Genomic DNA, 18,317 nt, shown 5'->3' with positions numbered 1-18,317 from the left:
GCATCTGTGGTTTCGGATGAGAAATCCTTTATCTTTTGTTTTTCTTTGTGTATGTGTATTTTTAAAGATTTTATTTATTTGAGGAAGAGAGAGCACACATGCAAGTGGAGAGGAGGGGCATGTGGAGAGGGAGAAGCAGACTCCCTGCTGAGCAGGCAGCCTGATGCGGGGCCCAATCCCAGGACCCTGGGATCATGACCTGAGCTGAAGGCAGATGTTCAACCGACTGAGTCACCCAGGTGCCCTGAGAAATCTTTTGGTTTTGAATCTTTGTTCTCCTATATTTCTCTCTGATGCTTTGAAGATTTTTCTTTGCCTTTCATTTTCAGAAGTTTGATTATGATGTGTCTTAGGTATCTTAGGTCTTAGGTTTCTTTGTGTTTTTAATTGTTTTCCTTAAGAGGTTTATGTCTTTTGCCTCATTTGGAAGGGTTTCAGCCATTATTTCTTCAACTATTTTTTTGGCTCTACATTCTTTTTCCTTCTGAGACTCTGGTAAAGTAAGTGATAGATTTCTTTTTTTCATCCTGCAGCTCCTGAGCCTTAGTTCATCTTTTAAAATGCTATTTTAAAAATTATTATTTAATCTCTACTTGATTTTTATATATTAATCCTATATCTGGAAACCTTGCTGAACTCACATGTTAGTTCTAGTAGCTTTTTTGTAGATTCGACTGGATTTTCTAGATAGATAATCTTATTTGACTTCATTGCTTTTCTCTATCATTTTGTTTATTTTCTAGCTTATTGATTTTGGCTTTGATCTTTATTACTTATTTTCTTTTGTGTTAATTCTTTTTTCTGGTATTTCATGGTGGAAGCTTATGTCATTATTTTTTTTTTTGGAAGTTTATGTCATTGATTTAAGACCATCCTCCTTTCTCAAAGTGGACTTTTAGTGTTACAGATTTTCCTCTCAGTACTGTTTTAACTGCAGCACACAAATTATGCTGTTTTATTTTCGTTTATTTCAAAATACTTTATTTCCCTTTTGATTTCTTCTTAGACCCATGGGTTTTTTTCTTTTTCTTTTTCTTTTTCTTTTTTTTTTTTTTTTTTATTATTTATTTATTCATGAGACCCAGAGAAGCAGAGACATAGGCAGAGGGAGAAGCAGTTTCTACAGGAGGAGCCTGATGCAGGACTTGATCCCAGGACCCTGGAATCACACCCTGAGTCAAAGGCAGATGCTCAAACACTGAGCCATCCAAGTGCCCCATCCCAAGGGCTATTTAAAAGTGTGTTAGTTTCCAGATGTTTGGAGATTATCAAGACATCTTTCTGTTACTGATTTCTAACTTAATTACATTGGTGTCAGGGAACATACTTTGTATGATTTTGAATTCTTTTAAACTTACTGAGATTTGTTTCATAGACTATGGTTTATCTTGGTCAATATTTAGCTGTTATCAAGAGGAATCTTCTGTAAATAGTTGATGATATGGTTCAGGTGCTTTATAATTTTAATATTAAAAATATGTTTTTCTAATATGTTTTATATATTTCACATTTGTACATCAGGGATTCATTTTTATTTTATCAGAGTATGTATATTCTTTATTACTTCTTATGGTAGGTTTTGTTTTACAAAGAAAGTCACATCTTCTATCCCTCATGTTCTTCTGTAATGTGGCCTTGCAAGAAAGAATGGAGTCTTCATTCCCCTGCAGTTGAGTATAGCCTGTCCTTTGTGACTTGATCAATGTAGTGAGACAAGAAGGATGTTTCATGGCTTCTGTGACAGAGTCAGAAAAGGCCATACTGCTTTTACGTGGTTTTCTTGGAACGCTTGCTCTTTAGACATTCCTTCTTAGGTTGCTTCCTCTCCCTCTGACTTACCTGCTGTACTGTGAGAAGCCAAACCATATGGAGAAGCCATGTATAGGTGCTCTAGTTTATAGTCCTCACAGCCATTGCAGCCCATTTGTCAAATATGTAAGTGAAGAAAGAAGTCATCCTGGAAGTAGTCCTCCAACCTCAGCTTTTGCAGCTGTTGTAGTTAATGCCAGTCATTTGACTCAGCCTAGATGAGGCCCCAGATACTGTGAGGCAGAGGAGTCCATTCTGCTTTACCGTTCTGAATTACTAGACTGTTGGATCTCCATGCATAACAAATGTTTGTTTTACACCATGAAGTTTGATTGATGGCTGTTGCACAACAATAGGGATCAGTCCTTTTCAGTAAGATTTGCCAGGGGTTTCAGTCCTTACATATCTGAAAATATTTTTAACTGCACTCTTAATTGGCTTTGGAATTCTTGGATCTAAAGTAATTCAATCTCAGAGCTTTGAAATTATCTGTCCATTGTCTTCATACATCCCAAGTTTTGGCAGTGAAACATGATGTAAATCTGATTCTCATTCCTCTGTGTGGGTTATGTGTTCTCCCTTTTGAAGCTTTTAGAATTTTTGACCTTCAGGTATTTTCAAAGTGCGTATAGGTTTTCTATGATCCGTTTCTGTCTGAGGACTCCTATCTTTTTATTTACTTCAGTATACTTATTAAACTTTAAAATACATATATATTTTTTTACTCTTTTAACTCTCCAAGATGTGGATATTTCTTGATTAATTAGAGTTGGTTTCTCCCTTTCACTGTGTTGTCCCATTTAATTTAGGGGATTCTTGGCTGTTTTGTTGTTGATTTTGTTTGCTTTTTAAGATCCCTTTTTACACTCTTTGCAAATATCTATCACTTCATCGCTGCCTATTTCCAGAGGTTGTTGGGAATTGTATAGTACCAGGAAGAATTTAGAGGCTCCTGGTCTAAGGTCTTAGCTGTCACTAGATATTGGGAAACTTCCTGATCCTTTGGGGATAAATACAGGTATTACTTCTTTTACCTATGATGTAAAGGCAGCAGAAGAGGTCACCCACTTGCTCCTACTGAAGTATTTTAACTTAGTAATGCTTTGGTTTCTTTCAGGGAAGTCTCTTCTCATTTTTGCTGCTTCAGTGCATGGAGCAATACCCACTTTTGGCATCAATTTTTTTCCTGGGGAAAAACTGTGTATGATTAGCTCCTTTAAGCTGATCTCATTTGCCTTTTGTCTTTCAGAGAGACTCTTGATTATTTTGCTTTCTCAGAGGACACCTACCCCTTTGTTTTTCAAGACTCTATGAATTTAAGGAGCTGGTAGGACTCTGCAGTAGCTGCTCTGTCTATCATTTTAGTCTAACTGTGGTAGTTTTGTTTAAAATGCACATAAATTTCACGTGCAGTGTTTTTATGTGCACATGCAGTTCTGCTTTTCTTCTACCAGTTCTTTCTTTCTTAGGCTATTCTTTACTACTAGGTTGAAGAACTAATTAATGTTTTAGTTTATGACTTTAATTTTGACAAGACTGCATGGACTATGTTATCAAATAAAAGTGTTGCAATATAGCTTGTAGAAGTTTTTGGAAAGATATTGCCTGTGTCCCATATTTTTTTTTCTGTTGTATATAAAAATTATTTAGAATGATTTTTAGTGACTAAAATAATCACAACTTTATGAGGTTGTGAGAGTCAGTTTTTAGTATGTCTGTATAGGCTTTTATTTTGAGTAAGCCAGAGTGCTTATTTTTCCTAAACTGGTGATTTACGTGAGACTTCATTATATTAAAGAAAAATCTTTTTCTTTTTTTTTTATTTCCAGAGCAGCATCTCAGACATGTTGAAAAAGATGTTTTGATCCCTAAAATAATGAGAGAAAAAGCCCGAGAGAGATGTTCTGAACAAGTTCAAGGTAAGATTCAAATATTCATATAAAGATCAAATACATTTTTTATAATATGATCTGAATTTAATCCTTAGCCTCAGAATCAAGTAGTCAATGAATTAATATGTATGAATTGCTTCTCACCCTTTCACTGAGATACCAGTATTTCAGCTTTCAGAACTTCCAGACGGTGTTCATTTACAATTTAAACATATTCTCCCAAATTATCAGTAAAAAACATTTTTTCCCCAAAAGTATGGTTACATATATAGAGAGAAACTTGGTTTTGAGTATTTTAGAGAAACAAGTTATTCTAGTGATTTTGATAGGGAAATAAGAAACATCAAATGTAACATGTACCTGTTTTTTCTTCATAAACATATTCATATAGATATATATACTAAGATGATCTTTGGTGTCATTGTCTATTACTGAATTGTTAATGGAATCCCAATATTATTTACAATGCATCTTTTTATTTTTTCCTTTTCCATATTTTAAATTTTTTTTTTTTTTAGATTTCTTTTTTATTTATTCATGAGAGACACACAGAGAGAGGCAGAGACACAGGCAGAGGGAGAAGCATGCCCCATGCATGCAGGGAGCCCGATGTGGGACTTGATCCCATAATTCCAGGATCACGCCCTGAACTGAAGGCAGATGCTTAACTGCTGAGCCACCCAGGTGTCCCCGTATTTTACATTTCTAAGTGGAAGATATTTATGTAAATGCATGCACTAGGCACTCATATATGCACATTTTCTTTGGAAAATGTTAACAAGAGATACTCCTGTACTTCGTAAATCTAGAAAGATACTGTTGATTAATATATAATATTTGGTGAAAAAATGAGGCCATAAGCAGTGGATCATTAGAAAAGCAGATGGCAGTATCACTGTAGAAATAGCTTTTTAAAAAAATCCACCTCCTGAAATGGCTATCTAGAAGAAGTTAGTAGTAAAATTTTGCTGACATAGACTATTTTCCTGGCTCCTCTTCACTTTTCCCTGTAGTCATCTTCTTTGAGGGATCTCAGTGATTCTTAGGATGATGGGCTGTAATTCCCCAGCAAGTTTCTACAGGGGAGCCAGGTGGTGTCAGTAATGTTTGTATGCTGGGAATACTTCTGTCCCTCTGATGCTGTTCTCCTTGGAGAATGACCTTTGGAATCCATGGATTGAAGCAGTGAGAGAAGAGTATACTATTCCTCGGAATGGACATTGTGTGATAGTCATTTCTGTTTCTTAGGTGACTTATAACCTATTCCAGTTTAAAATCCATTCATAAATTAGATTTAAGTTAAATCCATCTATAAATAAATTTTATCAATAATTAATTATTTTTGGGATGCTTGGGTGGCTCAGCAGTTGAACATCTGCCTTTGGCTCACAGTGTGGTCCTGGAGTCCTGGGATCAAGTCCCATACTGGGCTCCCCTTGAGAGGAGCCTGCTTCTAACTTTGCCTTTTCCTGCCCCTCCCCTCTCTCTGAGTTTCTCATGAATAAATAAAATCCTTAAAGAAATAAAAACAATTATTTTCATTCTGATACTAGCTTTGCTTTCCCTGTTAATTAGTGTTTAATCAAGAGCACTTTTCTTCCACCCACACCTCCAGGTGTCAGGAGAAATTAACCTATTGCTACCTGCAGACAGCGGTCAGTGCTAAGCTGACATTGGCAGGTGTCATGCTGATCCTCTCGAGATAATCCTCCACTTGACTCAGAACTTTAAAAAAAAAATACATGTTCTAACTCAGATGAGGGAGGATAAAAATTAACAATGCATGATGAAATTATAGGACTAACTTTTCACTACCAGGAAAATTTACTTATTACTGGTATATTGATAAGTATTAATTGTATTTATGCTGTTTTTAACACATTATTCAGGTATCTAGAATGAAATAAAGTTAGCTAGCTCAATTATAGATTGGGTTTTTACTCACATGATTCAGATGAAAATGCAGAATAATTGGGTTCAGGTTTCAGAACTGCCTTTGCTTATTCATCAACAGTGAAACTTTTTGGTTTTTTAAAATGAAAGTAGTAGAGTATAACTTTAAAATATTTGTAAGTTTGCTGTTGCATGACTACTATCACATAATGAGTGGTACAGAAAAGAAAATATTTATTTTTTGCTTCTTTATCAAAAGTTGTTTAGGGTGTTGATTTGGTTAAGTTTTTTTTGTTTTGTTTTTTTTTCAGTATACTGAAAATCTTCTGAAGATTCAGGCATCTTAAAATTTGAGATCTGGTTGAGTTATTTCAATGCATTCGCCCCTATTAGAACATGTTATGAAAATTGATTTTTGAATATTTGAATCTTTTATAGATAATCATATATTGATTTTTTTAGGCCATATGGTCTAAAACAGTGTTATAGAATCTAAAATTGATTATTTTATCAAAGAATAATCTTTATTCCTCCTGCTTAACCATGTGATTTAATAAAGAGCATACATTGGTATCACTTAAGCAGCAACAGAAGAGCTACATTTGAACTGAACAATGAGATGTAATTTAGAATCAGGACATTTCCTTGTAGTTTATTTACTGTTAATAGCCTTTGCTTTATTAAATAATTGTAGGATTGTATGAAAAAGCATTACGTGTTCTCATTGTATATAGTTCTTGGATAAAGATAGAGGAATTTTTTAATAAGTGATCTGACTTTCTGCTAAATGCCTGAAACCTGACTATGTAGGAAAGCTTTTCTGTTTGATTTTTTGCATGTCATTTCAACCCAGCTGATCATAAGAACTGGGTCAGACTGCCAGCAACTTAGGTTTCTGAAGGGAATGGAACAGCTTTTCTGGGGACAAAGAGAAATGAAATCACTTTCAATGAAAGAAAGATGCCTCATTATAGTCACCAACAGCAGTTATTGACAGCTACACTTCCTATTAACAAGGAGCATTTAACTAAGAGTTTGGCTGTTGGATCTTTGGACTTGATCTAATTTGCTAGCATTAATTAGTTTCTTTTGAGCACAGACACTTGGTGCTCACAGCTATAGATTTGGAGGGCTAATTAGGATAGAAAATTGAACAGAATGGGGTAAGGCATTAACCTTCAACCATTACCAGCTGGGACACTGATAAAGACCACAGAGTCCAAATGCTCCCTATTGATGTGAAGAGTACCCTAATGAATATCAATTTCAGCCAGGTTGCTATATTCTTACTAGTTCTCTCTTCATTATAATTTTTAACCAGTTTCCGTGATACCTTCATTGCCTATTGGTTTTTACTATACACTGATTCAGTCTGAGTTGCACATTTCATTTTATGTTTAAACAGAATTAAAATTTATCTTAAGTAGCAGGTAACATTTAGAATGTTTCATTGTTACATACCTTAATACTTCTAAAATTCAATTTTTATTAACAATCACATAACTCTTAGTCTACGGTGAGTTTTTATAAAGTCACAGTAACTGATTTCAAATAATGAAAACTATAACCTGAAAAAAAAAAAAAAACTATAACCTGAAACAACTAACCTGAAGCTAACTATAACCTTAGCTTTTGGGTAACAAATTAAGCAGTGTTTGTATTAAACTGGTGTCAACCTGACAATCTTTGTCTTCATAAAATACACTTTTTTTGTTTTTTTTTTTGCTTTTTGAATAGAAAAATAGTAACTCCTCACCTGTTCTTTTGGAATTTAACTTTGATTTAATGAGTCAACCTAGAGTTTAGACACAGAATTGAGAATGTTGATTTTGTTATTACATAGACTTTGACAAGATTATTAACTATTGGTAGAGTATATATCAGCAGACAAGCTAGTGATTGATTGATTTAGGTAGAAAACTAAACTTTATGGCATTATTCTTTTGCCAGTGATATTGGCAATGAATAGAGCCACTATAATTACCAAAGTGTATTTTTAGATATTAACATAGTGAATACTAATACTATGTTGGGGATGAAACTGAAAGAAGATTCTAGACTGTCATATCTCTCCCCATGTGTCCCATTTCCCAAAAGCCAAAGCAAATTCTCTTCCATCAAACGGGATGGTAGAATCATTGCTTTCTTGGATCTGGGAGTTACCAACTTGTTTTAGAAAGATGATCTGATGACCTTTGGAGGTTACTTTTCACTCTGGGACTTTTTTTTTTTAATAAATTTATTTTTTATTGGTGTTCAATTTGCCAACATATAGAATAACACCCAGTGCTCATCCCATCAACTGCCCACCTCAGTGCCCATCACCCAGTCACCACCACCCACCTCCCCTTCCACCACCCCCAGATCGCTTCCCGGAGTTAGGAGTCTTTCATGTTCCGTCTCCCTTTCTGATATTTCCCACTCATTTTTTCTCCTTTTTACATGTGTTTGACTCTTGGCTAAGTTATGATTTATATTTTCTATGTTAGTAATACTGTGTCATATATATATTGTATGTTACATATAGACACACATATATGTAGTTTGTCATATATATTTTATATATAATATGCACATAAGTATACATTCTTGTGTTACAGTTTTCCTTCTGGAAATAGTGCATGAGAGGAAGAGTCACTGAATTTCTGTTTTGTACAAAAAATCATTATATTTTGTTGCTTTTTATTAATTGCATACTTGGCATTTGATATAAAGCTTCCATATTGAATAACGAAGTTAGCTTTAAAAATAATATATATTTTTTCTTTTTGCTGTGATATATCAAGACCAAAAAAGTACTCTGGCATCACAGATGGCCTGGAGCTCTAGATGCATCAACTGCTCACTGACTCCTTTCATCCTTTGGGACCTTGTTTTACCTTATTTTAATATTTCTTTTTTTTTTTTTTAAGATTTTATTTATTCATGAGAGACACACACAGAGAGAGAGAGAGAGAAGCAGAGACACAGGCAGAGGGAGAAGCAGGCTCCCTGCAGTGAGCCTGACGTGGAATTTGATCCCGGGTCTCCAGGATCAAACCCCGGGGCTGAAGGCAGGCGCAAAACCGCTGTGCCACCGGGGCTGCCCTAATGTTTCTTTCATATCAGTGTCTTCTGCTGCAGTCTTTTGACCAATAGGTAGTGTTAGTTCTAAAGGAATTCTATAAAGTATAAGAAAGCATGGATTGTTCACTTTTTGAGACATTGCAGACTTGTAGTTAACACAGAAGTTTGATAAAATGCCTATCTTCTTCTGTCAGTCACATGCAATTAAATATGTTACATTTTGTAAATTCCAAAGATAATGTGAACTGACAAAAAAATTAAGAATGCTTTGGATATTCTTTAGGATGTTTACAGGCAGAAAACTATCAAAACATTATTAAAACAAATTGGAGGGCTGCGGACTGCAAATGGTCAAAGAAATCAATCTTCTATCCAACTGCATTACTTGAACCTGCCAAAAACTTTTCCTTTGTGGTTTGAATGGTGCTATTATTATCACATATATTTTGCCATTTAACAGTTCACCAATGTTAACTAACACTGAAGTGGAGATGGAACTATTTTCTATATATTAGGAGGATAATATATAAAATCACCAAACGTATCTATTATGTCTAAGAGTATGTCATATACTCTAAGAAATATAAAGAGATAGAAGGTACAAAAATTCCTCTTCTTTGGCCCTGCACTGGACTCATCACATATTCATATTCATGGCTCAGATTGATTACAGCCTAAGGATACAAGCAAAAAGAGCAAAGGGAAAAGGCACATGAGATGAAGTTTGGAGGAAACCAGGCGCAAACTTCCAAGAGTCCTTTCTCAGTAGAGTCACTTGGGCTATGCTTAATTCCTACAGTGTTGAATTGTGACAGCATATGTGAAATGTTGTGTACTAGGGAAACTGATTAGACACTTAGTCCTCAGAGTTTTTATTAGGGATTGGTCACATGGGCATCCTTTGGTTAGCATTACCAAAATTTCAGACTCCCAGAAGGAAAGCAGGTGTTCAGCATTAAACCATATGGTTTGCACAAACAGTTTTAGACACAGTGAGCCACTCTTAGCAATTAGGGAATGATGGGAACACTCCCAAAATCAAAGTTGTCAGACACCAGCAAAAGGCCAACCTTGCAAACAGGCTTTTCTAAGGATAGCAGCCTTAGGCCTGCCGTGTCCACCCCTTTCTGCATATGAACATAATACAGATTAATTGCCAGTTAGTACTTGTGTATGCCTATCAGGCCTGATGTCATGACATTATGAGTAATAGACCTATATCTGACAAATACAGTGGAATTATTCTTAAAACAGCTGAGCAAAGTATATAGCGGTCATTATTTATTGATACAGCAGTTCTCAGTTACATTTGTTAATTCATACCTGTATTGTAGGATGTAATGGCTTATTATTGTCTGATTTCTCAATAACAGGGCAGTTTTGTAATAGAATTATAATTGTACAAAAATAAGTCTTGATTGCCTAGTTTTCTTCTCACAGAGAGAGGTGTAGTCTGTTTTATTTTTATTTATTTATTTTTTTAAAAAGATTTTATTTATTAGAGAGAGAGAGGCAGAGACACAGGCAGAGGGAGAAGCAGGCTCCATGCAGGGAGCCTGACGCGGGACTCGATCCTGGGTCTCCAGGATCAGGCCCTGGGCTGAAGGCAGCCCTAAACCGCTGAGACAACTGGGCTGCCCCCTCTGTTTTAGTTTTAAAAGTAAGTTAAATCTTTAAATACTAAATCTTTAAATGACTAAATTAGCAAGGAGTTTTATCAGGGCAGATTAATTTAATAGCTCCAACAACTAATTTATGCAGTTTATCTTTGAAGATAAAAGTGAGAAAAGTCCACATTTGACACAAAAGCAAAAAATTATGTGACTTGAAACTTAGAAATATTGTTTTTTTTTTTAAATTTTATTTATTTATTCATTAGAGACACAGAAAGAGAGAGGCAGAGACATAGGCAGAGGGAGAAGCAGGCTCCCTGCAGGGAGCCCTATGTGGGACTCAAGTCCTGGGACTCCAGGATCACGCCCTGAGCCAAAGGCAGATGCTTAACTGCTTAGCCCCCCAGAAGTCCCGAAATTTAGAAATATTGTTAAGAAGAGTAAATATTAGTAATATAAAATACAAGCAAACTGTTCTGTGATTACTTCATTAACAATTTTTTATTATAGCCCTACTTTTCCTAGGCCTCGCCTTTCAATGATTCTGCTGTAATAGGTTTTTTTTTTTTTTAAAGATTTTATTTATTTACTCATGAGAGACACAGAGAAAGAGAGGCAGAGACAAGGCCGAGGGAGAAGCAGACTCCATGAAGGGAGCCTGATGCGGGACTCAGTCCCAGGACCCTGGGATCACGCCCTGAGCCAAAGGCAGACGCTCAACTGCTGAGCCACCCAGGCATCCCTGTAGTTTTAAATTCTTTTATTTTATGAGAAATTAATCCAAAATTAAATACGGTCTTTAAACAGTGCCATCCCTTATTTATAAGTACAAGATCACATTTCACTTTAGCTACCTGATGATCCTTGACTTATAATTGACGTTCTTTCCAGATAATCAGAGCAGATGACTGGTAAACTTTTTGCAAAACTCACAAATAATTATATTTTGACTGAAATACATTCTTAGAGGAATCTTGTCTGTTGGAAAGATAAGAAAGAGAGCAATCTGGTTTGTGCAAAACTCTGGAATGCATAATCAGTTCCTTTTCAGAGGGAGCTAAAATTTGCTTCAAACTTACTGTATAAAACAGATAAAAGCAGTATTTTATTGTAGTATGTTTAATTTTGTACATTTACAGAGTCAACATATGAAAACAATGTTGCGTTATTTTCATGAAGCAAATTTTAAATCAGATGTTGTAGATTACAGTTGAAGCCTAGTTAGTATGTATCTCCTCTTCCGGTTCATTTTTCTGGCTTTTTTGAGGAATATAAAATATAGAGTAAATCCTAAATCATATAAAGTAGTAGTCTAAATAGTAATGATTTCTTATGATTTACTCAGGTTTTTGGAGTATCATTCAGTTAAACAGATATGATAGAAATGTTGATTTGAGGCCCATAAATAAGTTTACAAGGCATCATATTTTAATATATTGGTTGTCTCCAATGTGTTAGTGGTCAGTAGTACTATTTGCAAGTATTTTTAGTGTTATTCAGTGATTATATTCCTAAAGATACATTTTTACAAGCAAAATATTGAATTTTCAGTTTCCCATAAGCACTTGAATGGAACCTTAAGGTTATATAGAACATAGTCATTCAGAGATGTTTACTAAGTATTTCTTAGCCACCAGTATGTGAATAGTAAATGAAACAGACAAAAATTCTTACCATCATGGACCTTATATTTCAACAAAGGAGGGAGATAAATCTTGTAGGTTATTATAAGTAAATAGATGTAATCTGGAGAAAGTTGAGTGAGGGCCATGGGGAGTGCAGTTCCTTCCTCTCTCCTTCTTTCCCTCTCTTTCTCCCTTCCTTCCTGTTGTGGGACTCAATCCCATGACCCTGAGATTATGACCTGAGCCAAAACCAAGAGTTGGAAACTTAACTGACTGAGCCACTCAGGTGCTACAGCCCAGGGCTGTAGTTTCTAATAGGTGATCAGTATAGGTCTCACTAGAAAGTGACATTTGGACAAAATTTGTGAAAGAGGTGAAGGAGTGAGATGTGTAGATATCTCTAGGAATAGTGATATGAACAGTACATGCAGACCTTGAAGCACTAGATAAAGCTGGCATGTTTGAGAAACACCTAAAAGGTCACTGTGGCAAGGTAGAATGAGTGAAGGGGGAGTGGAAAGTGAAGGGTTCAGCAAAATGGGGGCAGAATAATTTTGGGTCTTATAGATACTAAGGACTTGTAGGTACTAAGGAGAGAAATGGAAAGACATTGATGGTTTAGAGTACTGGAAAGAGAGGCAGGGTCTGGTTTACTAGTCAGTAGCATCACTGTTGTGCTACATATAAATGCAGTAGGGGCAAGGGCAGAATCAGGGATATCAGTGTAAGCACTTGATTTTGATAATCCAAGTGGGAGGTGATGGTGGATTAAAAGGGTGGCAGCAACGGAGAAGATTAGGATGAGTACATCCAAAATATATTTTGAAGGTAGACGCAACAAGGAAAGAGATAACTTCCTATTACTTGTCCTGAACAAGTAAAAGGATAGACTGTAGATGGAGAAGAATGTGTGTGTGTAGAAATATTACTAGTTTAGTCTGGTCTTTGGTGATTGATAGATCACCAAGAGTTTAGTTTTGGACATGTTAACTCTGAAGTGCCTAGTAGACATCTAAGTTGGAAACCATTGTATTATAAAGTAGTAAAAATTAATCATTGTTTTAAAGGGAATCAAAGGAGTAGAATGTTTATACAGATGCAGTGGTTCTGGTATCAAAAACTGACATTTTTATTTCTTAGTTTCCTTTAAGATTTCACATAGACCAGTTTCCTTCCGGAGCAAATCTAACACTTATTTGTTAATTTAACAAACTATACTGCAGTGCTAGTAGGGAAAATAATGGTGCCAGTACAGACAGAGGAGGATATGAGGATATAGTCTCATACCACAATAAAGAACCTAAGTTACCTATTCAGTATCATGTGACTGGTTAATGTCTCATAGTTGATATTAGAATCCAGGTATCTTAATTCTCAGGTTAGTGCTCTTTCATTAACATACCATTTAACTATGTCAAGGTATGACAAGTACACTTTATGCTGACTTTAATTAGTTGGTAGTGGCTGCCTAGCCTGCTACAAAGGGGATCAATCAAAACAGATCTCATTAGATCAGCTAGCTATGTCTGTCATGGGTGGTAGATTTGGTAAGTAGTAATATGCTTTGCCTAGTATTTTCTTGCCTATATGCTAGTTTATTTCTAGTTACTATTTTTCTGTTGCTGGATTGTGTGTGCTCTGTATAATTTATCCCAGACTTCACCAAAGCGGAAAAGTTACTTTCTTCCTGTAGCTTAAGCAACTTTGAATTTTTATTTCATTTTCTGGGAACATACTTCCTATGGCACTCTTTGAGGCTATAGCCCTACCTACATAAACTACAAACCATTGACTTATTAAAAATGCAGTCATACCCATAACAATTTGATTTATACATTGAACTTGTTTTCTTTATTTTTATAATTAATAGTTAACAATATCTACTTTGAGGTTTAGTTTTTGCTGCAACTGAAACTCTTCTTGCTTTTCATTACCTTATATCTTCTTATTAAAGATATCATTCAATAAAATATGTGGTAACTAAAGGTTGAGTCTGTGAGGGATCATTAACAAATATGAATATGTTCATTCACAAAGTAAAAGGGCATTACATAAAATCATATACATGGTGTATGATAATACCATTATAAATATATGTTGAAAAGAGTAAATTACATCCAAAATTAGTAAATATCTGAAAATGAGAAGGTGGATCATAGTTTATTTCTTTTTCTCTGCATAGCTTTTTCATGTTCTTCAAAATGAACATGAAGCTTTTTTATATCCTCCATGCACAAATTATGTGTATAGCTTGATGAATTATGACAGAGTAAACATAAGTGTAACCACTATTGAAGTGAAGAAATAGAAATTACCAGAAGCCACCCTTCTTTAGGCTCCCACCCAATCACTGTCCTTTTCCTGCTCTGACAAAATAACCACCATTTTGACTGAGAACTGCATAGACTAGTTTGCCTGTATTTTAATTTAAATGGAACCATACAGTATGTGATCTATTGTGCCTGACGTCTTTTACTCAACATTTTATTTGTTAGATTCATCCATGTTTTTTGCATGAAGTAATATTTCCTTCATTTTCATTGCTATATAGCACCATTATAAGAATGTGCTATAATTTATAGCATAGAAATGAGATTTCTGGGCCATACAATGTATATAACTTCAATTTCAGCAGATAATGTTAAACAGACTTCCAAATGACTGGAAGTATACCTCATTTTTAAAAAACAGCCATAAAAGTGTATTGAAGGAAGAGGAAGGACGATAGGTAATTTTTATTTTCATAGAAAGGATTTTTTAAAAATTTCCCATGATGAACAGGTATGTTTTAAAGAATGAAATGTTATATTTCATAATATAAAACTGTAAATATTAAAAAAAGCTTTTTGTATGTTATATACTACAAACATCACAAGTAAGGAAAATGTATTTGTGACATATGTGACAAAGGTTTGCTATCCTTAATTTATAAAGACTTAGTAAGGAATTGGTGAATATCCAATTTTAAAAATGAGCGAGGACACAGAATTTCTTTTTGACAAATTACATTTATTAAACATGAAAAATATTTGCCCTTGCTTTCAGTGAGTGAAGTGCAAACCATACTGCACAGTACCATATGTAACCTGTAAACTTGATGACTTAAAAGTTCATAATAAAAAAGTTCAGCTTCTGGCATGGCCTACTAGTTCTTAATGTACATGTCTCTCTGCAGAGAACAACTATAAGCTATGAGCAAAATGTAAAGACAACATAACGGCATTTGAGTATAGACAAAAGCAATTGGAAAACAGAGGGGAATCACACTGAAGGAAGGGAATATATGGGTGAATCTCCATCTTGTAAGGAGGCTGCAACTCTGACCAAACAAGCAAACAAAAAAAAACCTTTTAGTTTTACTGAAGAACCCAAAATGGGGTTTAGTGTAACTACTTAGAACACTTTGTATTTATGTGTGATGATGTAAGAGAGGGAAAGAGCATGAATCCCAACAAGTTGAAAGCTAGAGAAAGTGAGCCTCATATTGTGTATACACTGTGTTTGTCTCTGGTTCAGTCCTAAGCTACATATGGAACAAATTCCAAGCCACTCAGTTAAGGGTAAAGAACCGAACCAAACTTTGAGCTGCTTCCCAATATACATTGTAGGGGAGATAGGGTTTCACAGTTTGAGATCGGTGAATAAAATCGAATACTTTAATGTAAAAGAAAAAAATATTCTTCAGAAAAACTACAGAATCTAAACATTTTACATGATACTGATCACAATATATGTGATAGAATGACAGACTTCCCATGTGCACAGAAACAGGAAAACATCCGTTCTCAAGAAATCAACAGAGGTTAATTTCAAGATGACTTAGAGAAGAATGTTAAATCAGCTGTTCTAATTGCTTAAGAATGTAAAGGAAAAATATATTGCAATGAATAACAAGACTATAGATCTTAACAAAGAATTAAAAATAATAAAGACCTGAATCAAAATTCTAGAGCTAAAAAATAAAGTATCTGAGGTAAGAACTTCAGGATGGAAAGGCAGGAATCATGAATCTGAAGACAGATCAGTTGAAATATCCACTCTAAAGAACAGATGGAAAAATGATTGAAAAAGATGAACAGAATCTCAGTGATCTTTAGAACAATATATTAAGGACAACCTTCATATAATTGGAATTTGTATACTTAGCATAATAACTAAAGTTAAAACACTGAAAATATTCACTAACCACATACCTGCCCACAATGACCCAGCAGGTCTACCAAGGAGAAATGAATCATTTCAACGGAAGTTTCATTTCTCTATCATAATATTTATGGTAGCTTTTTTTTTATAAGAGTCAAAAATGGAAAATAACCCAGATATTTCTCACAAGAAGGGATAACCTAATGGTGGTGTACTCATACAATAGAATACTTTTCAGCAATAAAGTTGAACTGCTGTTATATACTACAGCACAGATGAATCTGAAAACTATTACTCTGAATGAAATGTAAAATAAATATAAAAGTACCTACTTAAAAAATATGTTCTAGAAAAGGCTAAACTAATCCAAATAATGGTTGCACCATTAGAGTGGGAGTGGGACTAATTGGAAAGGAACTTACTGGAGTGATTTTTTAAAAAAGATTATTTATTTATTCATGAGAGATACAGAGAGGCAGAGGGAGAAGCAGGTTCCCTGCAGGGAGCCCGATGTGGGACTAGATCTCAGGACCCCAGGATCACGCCCTGAAGCCAAAGGCCGATGCTCAACTGCTGAGCCACCCAGGTGTCCCCTATGGAGTGATTTTTAATGTTCTGTATTTTGTTGGTTTGTGATATAGAGGTGTGTATACTTTGTTTCATGGAGCACTATTTTTAAGCTGTATTTCCTTGTATGTAACTGTTACCTAGTAAGGAAAAAAAACAAGTATAGAATTCTAATCATGTCCATGATAAAGTATTTGTGGATAAGAAGACATGTAGTGTATAATATTGACGAGGTTTTGGAGAAGCAGGTATTTACACTGCTGGCTAGAAATACAGATCAACAGCACAGTGTCATGAAAGCGGTTTATGAGTATTTTCTTTTTTAATTTTAGTTCAGTTAACATACAGTGTTACATTAGTTTCAGGTGTACAGTACAGGGATTCAACACTTCATATATTATCCAGTGCTCATCAAAGTGCACTTCTGAATCCCTGTCACCTATTAAACCTGATCCTCTGTTCACCTCTCCTCTGGTAACCATTAGTTTGTTCTCTGTAGTTAAGAGTCTGTTTCTTGGTTTGTCTCTTTCCCCTTTGCCCATTTGTTTTGTTTTTTAAATTGCACAAATGAGTGAGATCATATGGTATTTGTCTTTCTCTGGTTGACTTAATTTCTCTTAGCATAATATTCTCTAGCTCCATCCATGTCAATGCAAATGACAAGATTTCATTCTTTTTTTATGACTGAATAATATTTCATTGCCTGTATATGCCACATCTTTATCAATTCATCAATCTGTGGACGCTTGGGCTGCTTCCATAATTTGTTTATTGTAAATAATGCTGCAGTAAACATAGGGGTTCATGTGTCCCTTTGAATTAGTGTTTTTGTATTCTTTGGGTAAATACCCAGTAGTGCGATTGCTAGATCATGAGTTAGTTTTAGTTTTAACTTTTTTTGAGGAACCTCCATACTGTTTTCCACAATGGCTGGACCAGTTTGCATTCCCACCGACAGTGCACAAGTATGCTTTTTTATCCACATTCTCAGCAACACCTGTTGTTTCTTGTGTTTCTGATTTTAGCAATCTGACTGGTTTGAGGTGATATCTCATTATAGGTTTTGATTTGCATTTCCCTGATTGTAAGTGATCATGAATATCTTTTTATGTGTCTGTTGGCCATCTGGGATGTCTTCTTTGGAGAAATGTCTGTACATGTCTTTGGTCCATTTTTAAATTAGATTATTTGTTTTTTGAGTGTTGAGTTTTATAAGTTTTCTATATATTTTAGATACTAACTCTTCATTGGATATGTCATTTGCAAATAAATATCTTCTCCCATTCTGTAGGTTGACTTTTAGTTTTGTTTCCTTCATTATGCAGAAGCTTTTTATTTTGATGTAGTCCCAATAATTTATTTTTGCTTTTGTTTTCTTTGCTTGAGGACACATACCTAGAAAGCATTTGCTGTGGCTAATGTCAAAGAGGTTACTGCCTGTGTTCTCTTCTACGAGTTTTATGGCTTCAGGTCTCACATTTAGGTCTTTCATCCATTTTGAATTTATTTTTGTGTTTTATGTAAGACAGTGGTCCAGTTTCTTTCTTTTCCATGTTGCTGTCCAGTTTTCCCAACACCAATTGTTGAAGAGATCATCCTTTCCCATTGGATATTCTTTTCTGCTTTATCAGATTGACTATGGAGTTTTAGGCTTATTTCTGGGTTTTCTGTTCTGTTCTATTGGTCAGTATGTCTGTTTATGTGCCAGT

General features: G+C 34.9%; 1 protein-coding gene across 1 annotated transcript in view; it reads left to right on the top strand.

Annotated features, from left to right (window-relative positions):
- The window catches only part of CMC1 (C-X9-C motif containing 1), a 99,196-nt gene that overhangs the window by 35,392 nt on the left and 45,487 nt on the right, over positions 1–18,317 (top strand). The window contains exon 4 of the mRNA XM_038571344.1: positions 3,639–3,728. Coding sequence (XP_038427272.1) covers positions 3,639–3,728 — 90 coding nt within the window. The remainder of the gene's footprint in view (positions 1–3,638; positions 3,729–18,317) is intronic.

The sequence above is a fragment of the Canis lupus genome, chromosome 23, assembly GCF_011100685.1.
Source record: "Canis lupus familiaris isolate Mischka breed German Shepherd chromosome 23, alternate assembly UU_Cfam_GSD_1.0, whole genome shotgun sequence".
Classification (NCBI taxonomy): Eukaryota; Metazoa; Chordata; class Mammalia; order Carnivora; family Canidae; genus Canis; species Canis lupus.
The sequence above is the reverse complement of the archived record's forward strand: the minus strand, read 5'-3'. Positions and strand labels throughout refer to the sequence as shown.